This window comes from Bombyx mandarina, chromosome 04 (assembly GCF_030267445.1).
Source record: "Bombyx mandarina strain Sakado chromosome 04, ASM3026744v2".
NCBI classification, from domain to species: Eukaryota; Metazoa; Arthropoda; class Insecta; order Lepidoptera; family Bombycidae; genus Bombyx; species Bombyx mandarina.
The window spans coordinates 8374210-8389732 of NC_143211.1; the positions used below are offsets into that span (position 1 = coordinate 8374210).

Genomic DNA, 15523 nt, shown 5'->3' on the forward strand with positions numbered 1-15523 from the left:
ATACAGGGTGATTTGTTTTTTTAAAGTTTGATCCGGCTTGTTGGTGTTCGGCAGAGGCTCTGTAAGGATTAATATGAAGCCATAACATTAGCAACACCACGTGCTCTGCTAGAGAAGCATAGCAATCAGAGTGCCTAGTGCAAGTTTCTTGACGTTCTCGATAGCGTAAAAGTTAACGTAATTTTGTATGCAGTTGGAACAGCGCCCCTAGAGGCAAACGTACGCAAACGGTCTCATTCCATACAAATATGAGCTAAATTTTACGCTATCGAGAACATTAAAAAAACTCACACTAAGCACACTGAAGTGATAGTCTTTTGGTCGAATCGTCATTGTAGTAATATATTTTCAAGTCTAAGGTTAAATAACTTGATATGGGAATAAAAGTTTATTGTTGTCAAAATGTGACATGTAATACTAGACTTTTACAAAACACACATTGGAATGTTTTTCCAACAATAATTACTATTACAACACATACTTAAGTAGCACGAAAGATCGTTCCGAGTTATGATTTTCAAACATTTTTTTTAGATGTAAGCTTTATGCCAGCCTTTTCTACTTTAACAGGCTTTTATTAGCTTGACCTGTATTTGACTTTTATCTATATAGCTATATATGTACGTAACTGAATTCTTTATATGTTATTATGATAATACAATAATTTTATTACTTTGGTCTCACATTCTTAACAGATGCTGGTAGTAACTACAGCATCAGGATAAAAAAGATTATTTGAAATTCAATTCGATTTATTATTATTCGACTATTAAAGTATTTTAATTCTATTAATTTCCTTAATGAGGTGATTTAATTGTTTAATTCTATTGATTTCAGCCAACCTTAAGTGAGGTGATTTAAAAAAGAGTCTTCATTTGGGATGATAACGCTATAGCTGCAACGCATATTATCGAGACAGACGTTGCAAGAGAGTGCGGTTAACGTGAAAAGCATATTTTTAGAGAATAATGTGTAATGCTTTAAAACACGGCTGGGCTATTTTAATAGCGTGAATAGGGAGACTAACTCATGGCCGACCCGATATTGAGTTGTTAGCATAGACAATACAATGAGAAAAAAGTTGTCCTTGAGCCTCTAGATTAGTCTCAAATGCATTACTTAACGACGATGTCACCTCCTTCAGTCCGAGAGATTGCTCGCGGCAAATAAATCAATGCGGTGGTATCAGTCCACGCAGACTTATCAATTAAATTAAATATAGAGCACTACGAAAGAGCTGGTTATATTTCAATTAAAACCTTTATAGGTAATACGAGTGACTACTTTTAATTTTCCAAAGTTTATTTGAAATTTGAATATTTACCTAAATATTAAAAGTACATTTCCACTAAAACTTTTAAGATTTATAAATAAAATTTTAATGCTTAATTTATCCTTTACGTTTGGTAAAAAAATCACATTTCAAATACAACAATAGCTCTGTTGCGTGTATTGAATTTTTTAACAACAACAAAATCTATATTTTAAGTTAAGTACCATCTTATCCTGTATGCATAAAACTAAACCAAAACTTAGGGTGTCACTGATGTAGGTCGAATTTCGGACACGAACGATCCTTGGGATATATTAGGCGTTACTTTTTTAATATTGAAAACTAGGAAATTAATAAACTTATTCATTTTTAATGAATTTTTTTTTGTTCCTCCACTCCAGTTGCGTAAGTCAATATAGAAGGCGTGGTTTGTTCTTCAGATTTCTAATAATGTTTAGATATTATTTATATCTATGATCTATTATACAATTCTAATATTCAATAAAACTAGCAATAAATTAATAGACATACAACATATTGAGGAAAACTACATACGCAGGTATGTAGTATAATTTTTGGCTATTTTTATTACTCTAATTTTATTAGCGTAGATCTACAGACGATCTCACGGCCACCGAATGTTACGCGGTTACGAAAGTCCATAGAAATATACGCTGTCAAATCTTCTGAGTAAAATCTGAAATAAAACAATAATTACTGTATATTATAATCTCAAACAAATGTAGGAGTGTTCACTGCAAGGATAAACCGATGATTATTACAAGATAATTATTCTTAAATACTTAGGTACATAAATTTATAATTATATTATTTTACTAGCGACCCGCCCTCGCTTCGCTTCGGAAACATTAAATTTCATTATTGATAGGCGAAGCCCGCCATGTTGCGCGCGGTACGACAATAACTGCGGGTGACGCCGCGGGGCGAAGCTAGTCTAAAAAAAGTAGCCTAAGTTACTCCTTATATCATCAGCTACCTATTAGTGAAAGTCTCATCAAAATTGGTCCAGCCGTTCCAGAGATTAGCCGGAACAAACAGACAGATTTGTAAAAAATGTTATTTTGGTGTATGTACCGTATATATATTCATATGCATGTAGTAAAAAGCGGTTATTTCAATATTAGAAACAGACACTCCAATTTTATTTATATGTATGTATTATTTACATAAATACTAATTAATATGAATGCATAGAATAAACAGAAAGTCAGTTCACAAAATGATTTTATTTTTAGATTTAAATAATTTGAAAATAAAGTACTTACTATGTACACTAGACCCTTAGTTAGCTTTTTTTGGACTGTCACCAGCTGACTCCTTTGTAGACTGTAAAAATTGAAATATTTTTCGAATGGTATAAAACTGCTGGTAGTATTATAGGATGTTATGTGTAAATAACGGTAAGTAACACATACTTTCTGTCAAAGACCACCCAGGGCATTTTGACACTTCCTTCGTCAAACAAGGTTTGAGGAGAGTCCTCAGCGGCGAGTAGCGGCTGGGCTGTCCTTGGAATTGCTGATGTCCAGGTCCTACGGGGACCACTCAACATCAGATGGGACGTACACTGGTCTGCACACACGAAAATATAAAAATGGCTCTTCTGTACCACAAAAATGCGTCATTCAAAATCATTTATATTTACTGTTATATAAATTTACGGTTGTATTGTCCATTATTATAAATAAATATGCTAATTTAACGAAATATTTTATTATTATAAATAAATTAACTATTTTAATATTCTTTTTTTTTATCTAATATAGATAGAAAGCTCATTATTGGAAATGGGCATAAATGGGAAGTGATTGAGATTCATCTGGACGAGATTTAAGAAATGCAAAAAAAATTTCTTTAAATTTAACTTACCTCAAAATAACGATGGTATAACACCATCCCATAGACACATCCTATGGACACTAACATTTGGATAACTAGCCATATGATAACATTGCATACTTGAGCTTGACCAAAGAGTTCTTTTCCATTTTTAATACATAACATTGATTCAGTAACCATTATTGCACCATAAACCCAACACTGTGTTCCAACTCTTTTACATTTTGGATCAGTAACGTATGTGTAGTACTGTCTGAAAGTAGTTGATTTCAAAGCTTAAATTCTGCAATAGGGTTTAGCACTAAAATATTTCAACCCAAAAGGTATTTTTTTGCCATATAATTATTAAATAGCTCTTTCATTTGATTAAGACAAACGATTTATTTAACTTGAAAATAAATTTATTAAATGTAATTTTATAAATTCTAATTTTATTATGATGTCGCCATGGCCTAAAGGATAAAAGGTTCCGCGCGAAACACTCGTGCATTCAGCAAGTGCACCGCCTTACGGAGCACATCTTAGTAGGGCTAAATAGACGCAGATCCGTCCCCACGGGAGCCCTTTTCTTTGATATCGCGAGGGCGTTCGACTAAGTCTGGCACAACGGTTTAATTTATAAACTGTATAACATAGGCGTGCCAGACAGTCTCGTGCTCATCATACGTGATTTCTTGTCCAGCCGTTCGTTTCGGTATCGAGTCAAGGGAACTCGTTCTCTCTCGCTACATATCTCAGCCAGAGTCCCGCAAGGCTCCGTTTTTCCCCGCTACTTTTTAGCCTGTTTATTAACGATATGCCCTGGTCACCGGCGACCCACTTGGTCCTATTCGCGGATGATACGGCTATCTACTACTCGAGTAGGAAGATTTCGTTCATGTATAATAAGCCCCAGATCGCGGCCACCAATTTAGGACAATGGTTCCGGAAGTAGCGCACTGACATCAACTCCACGAAAAGTACAGCTGTGCTCTTCAAAAGGGGTCACCTTCCGGGACTAATGCTAGTATCTCGTCACCAATTAGGCACGCTAACTCTATTCCCGCCGTTAAAATCTTTGACCAGCCCATACTGTGGGCTTCGAAGGCTAAATAGTTAGATGTCACTCTCGATAGGGGGATGTCATTCGGGCCCCACATTAAGTCAGTACGTGACCGAGTTCTTTACCTCACGATCTCCAAGTAAATTCTCCCTTCATAACAAGGTGACACTCTACAAAACTTGCATTCGTTCTATCAGGACCTATGCAAGTGTAGTGTTCGCTCACGCGGCCCATACACACATTATCTCTCTCCAGGTCATCCAATCCCGTTTCTACAGGATAGCCATTGGAGCACCGTGGTATGTGAGGAATATTATGGAATATAGATTTTCACGACGACCTAAAACTAGTACCAATACGTAAGTATTTTAAGGAAGCGTCACAACGCTACTTCGACAAAGCGGCGCGACACGAAAACCCTCAAATCGTGGCCGCCGCTAATTAAATAGCCGACCGCGACGGGGCAACGAGAAACATGTCTTGTCGGATCCCCCGGATTCACTCTAGGTGCTTTTAAGACCCTCAAGCACTGGTCACCGTCCTCGTTGACGACGTTCGACGAGAGAACTAACCCATAAACACAGCCCACTGAGTTTCTCGCCGAATCTTCTCAGTGAGTCGCGATTCCGATCTGGTGGTAGATTCTGGGAAGCCCTGATCTTGCTAAGGCTAGTGTTAGCAAATTCTCTTAGGTTGAGCCCGTGAGCTCACTTACCCTTCAGGGCGTAGCTGGAATAGCCTCATAGGGTACCAGCGAGTAGATAGGGGAAAAAAGATAAAACGTCCGGTATTCGCAGGCAAGTATCAAATTTTATTGATACTTGCCTGCGGAAAGGATTAAATGAAATACATACTTGACAAATGTTCACGATTGACTTCCACAGTGAAGGAATAAAATTTTGTTATAAAAATCAAACACGCAAAATTATAATTTACGTAATTGCTAGTGGTAGAACGTCTTGAAAGTCCACGCGGGTAGGTACCACCACGCTGCCTATTTTTACTGTGAAGCAGTAATGCGTCTCGATTTGAAGGGTGGGGCAGCTATTGTACTTTAAAATCTGAGACCTTAGAACTCATACCTCAAGGTAGGTGGCGACATTTAAGATGTAGATGTCTATGATTTCCGGTAACCACTTAACATTCGGTGGGCCGTGATATCGTCCAACCAAGCAATAAAAAAAACTTACCTTACAGATGGAGCTACAATTACGCCTATCAGACAGAGCCGTGCAATTACCAGTGGGTGTGATGGTGGCATTTCAAATATATGTTTAAGAAAAAAAGTATTTAATTCAGAAATTTGCCAAAACACAACAAGTTGGCTCAAAGCACAGAAACGCATGTATGTGCTTGTGGGATCTAACCAACGCACAGGAGTCCATTGCACAGGAGTAAACTGTAGTATAGCTCTTTTAATTTTTCCGGTTGTAGAAGATATATCTCTAGAATAGAATTGGAATTATGTAAAAATAAATTTTGCAAGTAGTAGCAATAATGATAGTATTTAGATATTTTTGGATATTTAACAACGTGTAACATTGCAGTTTATCAATGCTACACGCACAATTTCCATCTGGAATAATAGGATGTTCACTTTAATTGTCTATGTAACTCTCCCTAAATATCTCTATTTATATATATATATCCTTTTTATTGCATATTTATTATGTATGAGTTATGCATGGTTATGCATGAGGTACCAATAATGATAGTTGGCTTTACTGATTCTCTGTACACATATTACTGTATTCAGGTCCATGTGGAGCAAGTTAAGCTTGTTGCAAATCATTGAAAATATGTTTTTTTGTTATTGTATAGTTGTTTATATATTAAATGTATAACCAAGAATTAATATTTCAATGCAAAGATAGCTTCAATCTGTTTGGAACATTACATTATTATTATTATATTATCTATGGATCTCAGAAACTGCTGAACAAAAGATAGTTCAAAGTTCAAAATGTTTAAGGAAAACAAAACAAAAATCCTTCTACTAACCTGATACTGACCCATTTGTATGCTCGCATTTCTAAAGCTTTACATATTTTGAGACCAAACCATATACCCAACCCATTACAAATCAAAACATCCAAAATAAGAGAGTCCCACCAACACTCCTTGAAATTCGGGAGCAAATGTGCAAATGCTATCTCAGTTATTTCCCACATTATTGAAATAGCCCACAATAAGCCTGCATGCCTAAATAGTAGGGCTTTAAAAGCCCAACCTAAAAAGTGGCCCCATGCAAACACATCAACATGAGACCACACTCTTGCTAAAGTTATGTCTGTACAGTTAACAGCATACTCCTGTAATATACAAAATTTAATTTTACTTACAATAATTCTATTTGTAATATTTAAAAAAGTTTATGTGACACTTAATATTTTATTTATACCTAAATAGATTTTTAGGTAGAAAAAAATTCTAGCAAATATTATTATAAAATATTATATTTTTTAACTTTTTTTGAACTCTCAATGATTACTGGGAAATTTGTAAAAAAATTTTGAATACCTTGTCCATGTCAATGTGAAAATTTCTTAAATTAGGATCCACCCAATACATTATCTCATAAACAGTGGAATAGCTTTGAAATAGAAGAAACAACAGTGCAAGAAGATATAGTACTGACATCCCAAAAACAATTCTCCATACAGCTGGATGTGGTCTAGTAAATGGGCCATTAGGGAATGTGAGGACTGATATTATAAGGAAAAAGAAAATTACACAGCAAATTCCAGACCATAAGTTATCTTGTGTATTTGTTTCATCTCTGGAAAAAATGAAACGTTTAATTAATATACTGTTTGGTGATTTTGGACACAAAATGGTGACCAAGAATTTTTTTAGGGAAATTCGAAACATTGGAAATAATATAATGAAAATAAAAACCATGAGATTATACTGTAGTAATCGTTTCAATAATGTCTATGACTTGCAAAATCCAAAATACTAAACATAAAACTGTTTTATTTTCACAATGAATAATTATTATTTTTTTGAGGCAATAGATAATTTGTGTAGAGTAACATCAAAGTATCAAAATTGCAATTGAATTAATTTGGTAGAGACAAACGATACAATGCTTCTGCCAAAGTTTCATCTTTTTATATCATCATCACTTTAATGACTACTCCCAACATAACTGCCATGTTTACATAATCAAAGTGGATTATTTATTGAAAAGTAAAAGTACTTATCATTTAGTTAATAAATACATTATATTTTATTTAATGAACAGCAAGTTTTATATTATCTATACAGCTTATATATATTTATATTAAGTTTCACTTAGTGGCAAAATCAGTATGACTAACTGAAAACAGAGCAGCAAATAGATGGACCACAAGAGAGAAACATGTTCATTTCTATAGATAGGCTAAGGTTCAAGTGTTAATACTTTTTTTTTTATTGCCCTTGTAGGCAGACGAGCACACGGCCCACCTGATGGTGAGTGGTTACCGTCGCCCAAGGACTTCAGCAATGCCAGGGGCAGAGCCAAGCCGCTGCCTACCAATACATACAATAACTAAAAATTAATACATATAAATAACTTATAGTGTTATTATTAAGGTGGATTGTGAGTCTGCAAATTTGTTTACAGACAGTGTCTGAACTAAATTGGTTGTGAATTATAGGTATGATAACTTGACTTAACATTTAGTGTTTATTTTATACATTGGTACCAAGGTAAAACAGACCATGTTTGAGTTCGCAGCATATAATCCATTGATTAAGAATACTATAATTTACAATTAATCGTATTTATATTTTAGAGAGAATTTTATTTGTTACTCTTTGTAGTATTTTTTATTTATAAGGTTATAGTCGTTTTCTTAGTGGATTACATCACTTAACATATATTTATTATCTTTAGTAAATTACGAAAAAACAATCGGACATACCTGACAAATGCTGTATAAATAACTGAAGCAATCGAAACAGCTAATAACGTTATAGTATGAGGTTTGTAGAAAAATTCCAGTGAAATATCATCCACCGGTCTTTCATTTATTGAACTGAAAGCGTCCGCATGTTCATTTGATAAGGTAGTTGTACTTCCCATTGCTTACTCTTTATGCATAAGGTTAATGAGTAATTCGATTTATTTCATTACTTTTTTATATCGAGCTTCTCTTGTCAACGACCGTACATCAGGAGGACGACGATTATAGTGTATTAGAGGGGGGAAATGGGGGAATGGTACTCCCTTACCAGCGTGACCAGATTTGATTTGACAAATCTACTGCTAGTGGAGGTTAAAATTTACTGAATTCTACCAAAAGAGAACGAGAAATACTAAAAATCTATTATACTTTTTTGCTGTCGTGTTACAACGTACAAAAATGAATATTTCCTTGATTAAACAATAAAATAATAAAAATAACTAAGAATCCACCATTAATTCAAGATATCTGTTGGACGGTTAAATTTGAGGGGATGGGTTCTGTAGGTGATGAGGGACTATTTACAAACACACTGCTTCATTATAATTATAGTGCAGATAGTTTGAACACTGTTACACCATTATAAAATTATTATCTTTATATTTTTATAAAACTCTTACATATTTCTTTGACCGTGTCTAGATGAGAAGTCCTGACTTTTTCTTACACCGGTCACTCACATTCACACGAATACGCAAACCCGCAAGTGTAGGACGACATTTGCAAATGATTATGCAAAGTTTTCGCTGCATTCGTGGTTTTCCAAGCTGTGTCGGTTTTTTAAGAGACATCAAAGCGCGCGAACCGCGATCCTTCGCGTAGTCTCCCACACATTCGTGTGACCAGTTGCGCCCAGGATTGCGAAGACAACGGACGTTTTGCTATTTTCATAGATCGTGACGTCTACCGTGTAGCGTATCTTCATCAAAAGAAATCCCATAAAAACAGCATGGCTATTAATGATGTCTGGGAAATAATTCAAAACTCTTATTCTCTTCAATGTTTTATTGACGAAAAGGAGGAGGAGAAATTCGTGAGACATTCGTAAACAAGTGTAGGAGGAAGCGCAAACGGGTTCGCAAATTGAGTACCGAACCCATTTGCTCAGCCGCTAAGTTTGCGAATGAATGTTTGACGGCCCTACAATGTACGAATATTTGCGCGCATGTGAGTGGCCGGCATTACGAGAATACAATCATTTGCTTTTTAAACATTTAAAATAATTGTAATATTCGAAATCTGTAATCATGTTTCAAGTGTTGCTGGCCATTACATTTATATTCAAACTCCAACAATATCAAAGTTCTTTTTTTTAAATTAAATTCTAAATAAAAAAAATAAAATAATTAAATGAAACTTAAACTTAAAATTCTTCGTCTTTATGTTGGCTAACATTTTCATAAAGTTGTTTTGAATCCATGAACTTGATAATACTTCTGTCAGGATCAAATGTGCGACGTCCTCCTTTCAACTGTCGTAGCCCCTCTTTTCCATGCATTATTGCAGCAACATTCTTATTATTAAATCGATTTCAATCTTGATTTTTAATCTTATTAATATTAGAAATTATTCTTTCTACTTTGGCGTTTGACAAGGGTAGTATAGTCATTTGCTTCACAAATCGGGACAAATTGCCACACCTTGGCTTGCTATTCGCATCACAGATTTCGCTGACTTCACTCCAAAATGTATCCACCATATAAGATTCAGACGTCGAACTGGAAGTTGACAATAAATTAGACACGGAAACATCTAATTTTAATATATTCTTTGTCAACAATTTGCATGTTTTCTGTTACAACTACAAGGATATCGTGATGAGTGGGACATCGCGATATCCTTGTATATATTTATGTTTCATTTTAAGCTCAATTATAAAAATTCTCACTGAAGGAATTCCCACTAGTCTATCACACTATGCTCACGGCACGAATGGTAAGAAAAGAATGAAAATTAAATAGTTACAATCCATTCGATGAAAGAGGGAATACCCCGAATTTATCCAAAATGCCAAAAAAGTACTAGAATAACTGAAAAGCGTGAATGCTACTAAAATATACCAAATAATTTATACATACTAAATTCTGTTGCCGGTACCTCAAAATCTACCAAAAAAGTAGAAATCTACTAAATCTGGTCACGCTGTCCCTTACGGTCATAGATAAGACCTTCAAGAACATAGACCTTGATTGTGAGCGCTCCTCATGTACAACCATAGAGTTACTATTCTAACTGGAGTGCTTACTTCGTTTGACATAAAAACTAAAAATATACTTTATCTCTATGGCTTAAAGTTTATTTTTAAATAGCAAAAGATGTAAGGAAAAACGGTCTGAAAAGAGAATGATTATTAAGTGGTGGTGTCCCTCTCGCACATTTTACAAGCAAAAAGCAGTGAAAAAGGGCGGGAACGTCAAACTAAATAGGCACTTTTTTCAAGTTAATTTTAATTTATTTGGTTTTAGCCCTTTTTTACGACATTGTTTCCTAATTTTTCACTGTGTTTGAGTTTAAAATTATATTTCATAAGTGTGTTCCGTAATAATGGACGATGACGACGGGGGTGAGGGCTTCAGCTCCGCCCCTGTGTCCGCTCCCATAATAATGGGAAAAAGAAGAATGAAGTCATCTGAATACGACGAAAGCCGCAAAATAAAAATGACTTTCATTAAAAATAAGCGCGGTCTTTTTAAAGACCACCATGCTCTTTACGAAGACCTTACAAAAAAAGAATACCCAGTGCTTCTTCAATCAAGCATCTCACAACCAAAACAGAGTCCCAATGGACCTGTTAAAAATAAACAAAGCATTAAAAAATATTCAAGGGGTCCAGTATGTCAAAGCTGCTGGTACCTTTTTTGCTAAAATTTACTTTGGCTGTGCTCGGGATGCCAACGCTTTTTTATTAAATGTAAGTTTTATGGAGTTAAACAATTGGACAGCAAAAATACCTTACGATAGCATTGAGAGTCAAGGAATTATTCGAGCTCCTGTGGAATTGAACGAAGAATCTCTTTTAGTAAATTTAAAAGCTTCATGCACAATACTCGGAGTAAAAAGATTTTTCAAAAAACAAGAGAATGGAAGTGACAAGCCACTGCAAACTGTGCTGGTTACATTTTTGGCGTCTAGCCATCTTGATCACGTCACATACGAGCATATTTGGATGCCTGTTTCGGATTATATTAGACCTGTGTTACAGTGCTTCAAATGCTACAAATTCGGACATGGAAGTGGTGCCTGTAAAGCCACTCAAGTTTGCTCTATTTGTTCAGGCAATCATTTTTATAAGGAGTGCAGCACTCCCAACATCTTCAAGTGCTCCAACTGCAGTGGGCCACATTCTGCAGTTTCTTACTCTTGCTCAGTAAAGGCAGCCAAGGTTGCTGAAGTAAAAAATAAGATCATCGGCAAGCAAACATCATATGCAGCCATACTAAAGACTCCTGTTATTAAGAACCCCGTGACCTCTTCTGACATACCTATATCTGCGAAGACCCCTCAAGGTAGGGCTTTAATTTCAGACATTATCAATTCAGAAATTGTCATCAGAACTATTACAAAAACTTTAATAGAATTGTTAAAGAAAAAGGATTCTAAATCCCCTTCTGGACCTATATCTGATATAATTTAAAGTTCTTGGTAGCACAGAGTCCAATCTTCAAATCGCAGAGTGCAGGCAGTTACGAAATAATATACCTACTAACACACTTTTATATATTAGTATTAGTTACGTCGATGTTTTAGAATATATTATCGAAATCACAGTTTTCTTATTTTTTATTGTACTTCACGAAGTGACTGACATTTCTTCACTTCTTCTTATTATGACAACTCTTGTCACTTCTTTCTATGTATATGTTTTTGATAAGGAGTTTCTATATCCATTAACTCCAACACTTTCCCTAAACATTTACATAGTACACAGTCCTAGTGCCTGGCGTAGAACTGCATATGACGTACGAGGTAGTGATTTGGTAAGGATGTCTGCGACTTGATCCTTTGTTCCGATCCGTACAACGTTGCAGATACCCTCAGTTACCAATTCTCTGATGTAGAAATGTCTGAGCCGGATATGCTTCGTTCTCTTGTGAAACTCGGGGTTGTGAGCAAGACGAACAGCAGCTTCATTGTCCACATGCAGAACCGGTACGTCCGCAATTGTAGTCAATGCCTGGTATAGTCTAGCAAGCCACATTAGTTCTCTGCCAGCTTCACTAGCTGCCACAATTTCGGCTTCTGTAGTGGAGATAGCGACCGATGTTTGTCGCTGACTGATCCATGAAACTGTGCCTCCAGAATAGCGACAGATCACTCCCGTTGTGGAACGTCCGGTTTCTGGATCACCTCCGTGGTCGGCGTCGCTAAATCCTTCTAGGATTCCAGGTTTGAGACCAGCTTTATATGAGATCCCATGCGAAAAGGTACCTTTGATGTAGCGCAAGATACGTTTTACCTTGAGCCAATCTGTCTTTACAGGTTTCTTCAACTTTCTTGAGACAACTCCGATGGCATAAGCAATGTCAGGGCGAGTACCAACCATTAAGTATGCCAGAGCACCGACAGCTTCTCTATATGGGAAACAGGAAGCTTCCGTTTCTTCTTTCCCTTCTTGAATAGCCTCTCTCTCAATCGGTGTGGAAACGGGATTACAGTCACTCATTTGAAAGCGGTCTAATACCTTTTTCGCGTATGCCTCTTGGTTGATGAAGATGGAGCCATCCTTTCCTCGATGGATTTGAAGACCAAGATAATATGTCGCTGGTTTCGTCGTTATGCGCAGTCTCTTCTTCAAATCTTCTAAGAAAGCGTTAGCCGTGTCTTCATCAGTGGCAGCTACTAATCCGTCATCGACGTACAACGTGATCAGTAGTTTCTTCCCGTTAATTTCTCTTGAATATAAGCAGCAATCAGCTTCGGACTGTTTGAAGTTCATATCCAATAGGATCTCTTGAAAGCACGAGTTCCAGCACCTTGGTGCTTGTTTAAGTCCGTACAGGCTACGGTTAAGCTTGAAAACGGTAGACGTTCCTTCCGTGAGGTTACACCCTTCTGGCGGTTGAACGTATATTTCTTCCTCGAGCTTTCCGTTCAGAAAGGCTGTGCAAACGTCGAATTGGACCAGATGTAAGTTTTCATGCGCGCTAACACTGAGTAGTGCTCGTACAGTAGTCAGGCGTGCGACAGGACTGAAGGTCTGGTCATAGTCTACTCCTTTCCTTTGTCTGTACCCTTTTACGACAAGTCGAGCCTTGTATTTGTCGATCGTGCCATCTGGATTTCGTTTGATCCGTAAAACCCATTTGCAGGGAAGTGCTTTTCGTCCTTTTGGCAATGCACACGGCGTCCAAACGTTCAGGTCTTCGAAGGATTTCAATTCGCTACCCATTGCCCTTTGCCATTCTTCGCGATCGTCCCTTTTCATAGCGTCTGCGAAATTATTTGGGAATGTTTCAGTGATACAGACGTAATCTCTTAGTCTCTCAGGACGTCGAATCAGTGAGCGATCTCTAAGATTATAGCCGGTTGGCGGTGGTTCAGCATCATAAAATAATTCTTCTGGAACTGTCGTTTCGTCTTCATGGTCATGGTCTTCGTAGAGGACTTGATCCGATTCTTCTCCCTCGAGAACATGATCATGGTCGTTGGAGATTGTTTCGGTAGTTGTATCTCCCTCGTGAACGTGTGTTTGCTCTGGAATTGCAACTTCTCTTTCTAAGTTCGTATTTGGCGTTATGGTAATCGGGTATTCTCTTGTCTCAACTTCTGTTTTAGGAATTTCACTGTTACAGATGGGAAGAGGTTTCTCATCGAAGATTACGTCACGAGAGCGGACGAGCGTCGAGTGTTTTCCGTCTGTGACCCAGATACGGTAGCAATCTTCGTCGTACCCAATAAGTCGACCTTTTATTGCCTTTTTGTCGAGTTTTCTACGCTTCTGCTTTGGAATATGGACGTATGCGATTGAGCCTATTATTCGGAGATGTTTAATAATAGGTTTCTTTCCATACCAAAGTTCATGCGGAGATTTATCTGAACTTGTGGGACCTGTTCTGTTCAGTATGTATGCGGCGGTATTAATGAGCTCTGCCCATAGCACTTGCGGTAATGGCTCATGAGCGTACATCATTGATCTTGCTGTCTCAACTAGGGTTCTGTTCTCCCTTTCGCTTACTCCGTTTTGTTCAGGTGTATACGGGGTGACGAGTCGCTGTGCTATTCCATGTGTGTCTAAAACATTTTTTATGGACGCGTTGTCAAATTCACCGCCGTTGTCGCTTAGAAGGCACTTTATGGTGTGTCCGACTGTTTTAGTTTGAGCGATCATCAAAACTAACTTGTCTTTGACCTCGGACTTCTTGCGTATGAAGTACACCATACGGTAGCCAGTAAAGTCGTCTTTGAACAGAACGTAGTACTTATAGTTTGAGAAGCTAGGTTGAAACGGTCCGCAAACGTCGGTGTGTACGATTTCTCCGGGCGCGGTAGCTCGGGTTCTTGTACCGAATTTGAGTCGATGCGCCTTTCCAAAGATGCAGCCTTCACAGGTCTCTTTATCCATCGGCAGGATTAGACCTAGTTCCCGTTGGATCGTCGCTCTTACGTGTCTTTTATTTTGGTGAGCGAGTCTCTCGTGGTACAGTTGCATCGTTGCTGTAGTTGCAAAGACTTCGGGTGGTTTTTCTGGTAGTACGGGTTTTACTTCCAGTCGATATAAGCCACCTTGTTTTTGTCTCTTCCCTATTAAGCATACTTTCCCGTTGACAATGACGTTGCATTCAGTTGTCCTGGATGAAAAGGTGCTATTCGGGACTCGATCGTGAAGTGCGAGTACGGAGAAGAGGTTCTTGCTTATGGCCGGAACGTACCAGACGTCTTGCAGGCTGATGTCGATTTGTTTCCCGTTAACATATCCTCTGAGCTGTACTGTTCCTTTGCCTTTGGCACGGACTTCATTGCCAGCGGCCGTTGTAACAGTGTAGTTCTCATTGAAATGATCGTAGGTTTGGAAAATATCAGCTCTGTTGGTGACGTGGCTTGTTGCACCATTATCTATGTACCAGTTCTCGTTGTCCCGTGAAACTGTGAAGATTTCGTTGTCTTCTAAAGACATGAGTAGCAAATTAGCGGTCTTTGAAGTAGAAGGCGTTGCTGTCTGGGTCGGATTTTGGCTCTTAGGAGGTCTACCGTCACGGATCCATTTTTGACAGTTGCGTACTCTGTGGCCAATACCTAGGCAGTAGTTGCATTTAAGCTTCTTGTCCTTCTTCTTCTCCATATTCGAAACCAGGGCTTCCGAATGATGCAAAGGTACGTTGTTACCTTGCAGTGCCCTTTCAAATGCGCAGATATGACTAGTTAGGCTTTCTACAGTACGGTTGGATTTGGGCAGGA

General features: G+C 37.4%; 1 protein-coding gene and 1 pseudogene across 2 annotated transcripts; one reads left to right on the plus strand and one right to left on the minus strand.

Moving 5' to 3' along the window:
• Positions 1 to 373: 373 nt before the first annotated feature.
• Positions 374 to 8417, minus strand: l(3)77CDf (phosphatidylserine synthase 1 homolog l(3)77CDf). 2 transcript variants are annotated; one of them, XR_016325789.1, is made up of 8 exons: positions 8087 to 8417; positions 6696 to 6954; positions 6177 to 6487; positions 5366 to 5620; positions 3164 to 3386; positions 2710 to 2866; positions 2560 to 2620; positions 374 to 1970 (listed from the first exon to the last, which is right to left on the minus strand). XR_016325789.1 is itself a non-coding variant. In XM_028185100.2 (7 exons), the coding sequence occupies exons 1-6, from the start codon at positions 8245 to 8247 to the stop codon at positions 2576 to 2578; spliced, it is 1254 nt and encodes a 417-aa protein (XP_028040901.1). In that variant the 5' UTR covers positions 8248 to 8417; the 3' UTR covers positions 374 to 1970; positions 2560 to 2575. The 2 variants fall into 2 exon arrangements, 1 of the variants encoding a protein (XP_028040901.1); XM_028185100.2 differs by lacking the exon at positions 2710 to 2866.
• Positions 8418 to 10553: 2136 nt separating this feature from the next.
• Positions 10554 to 11762, plus strand: LOC149503112 (uncharacterized; annotated as a pseudogene).
• Positions 11763 to 15523: the final 3761 nt, after the last annotated feature.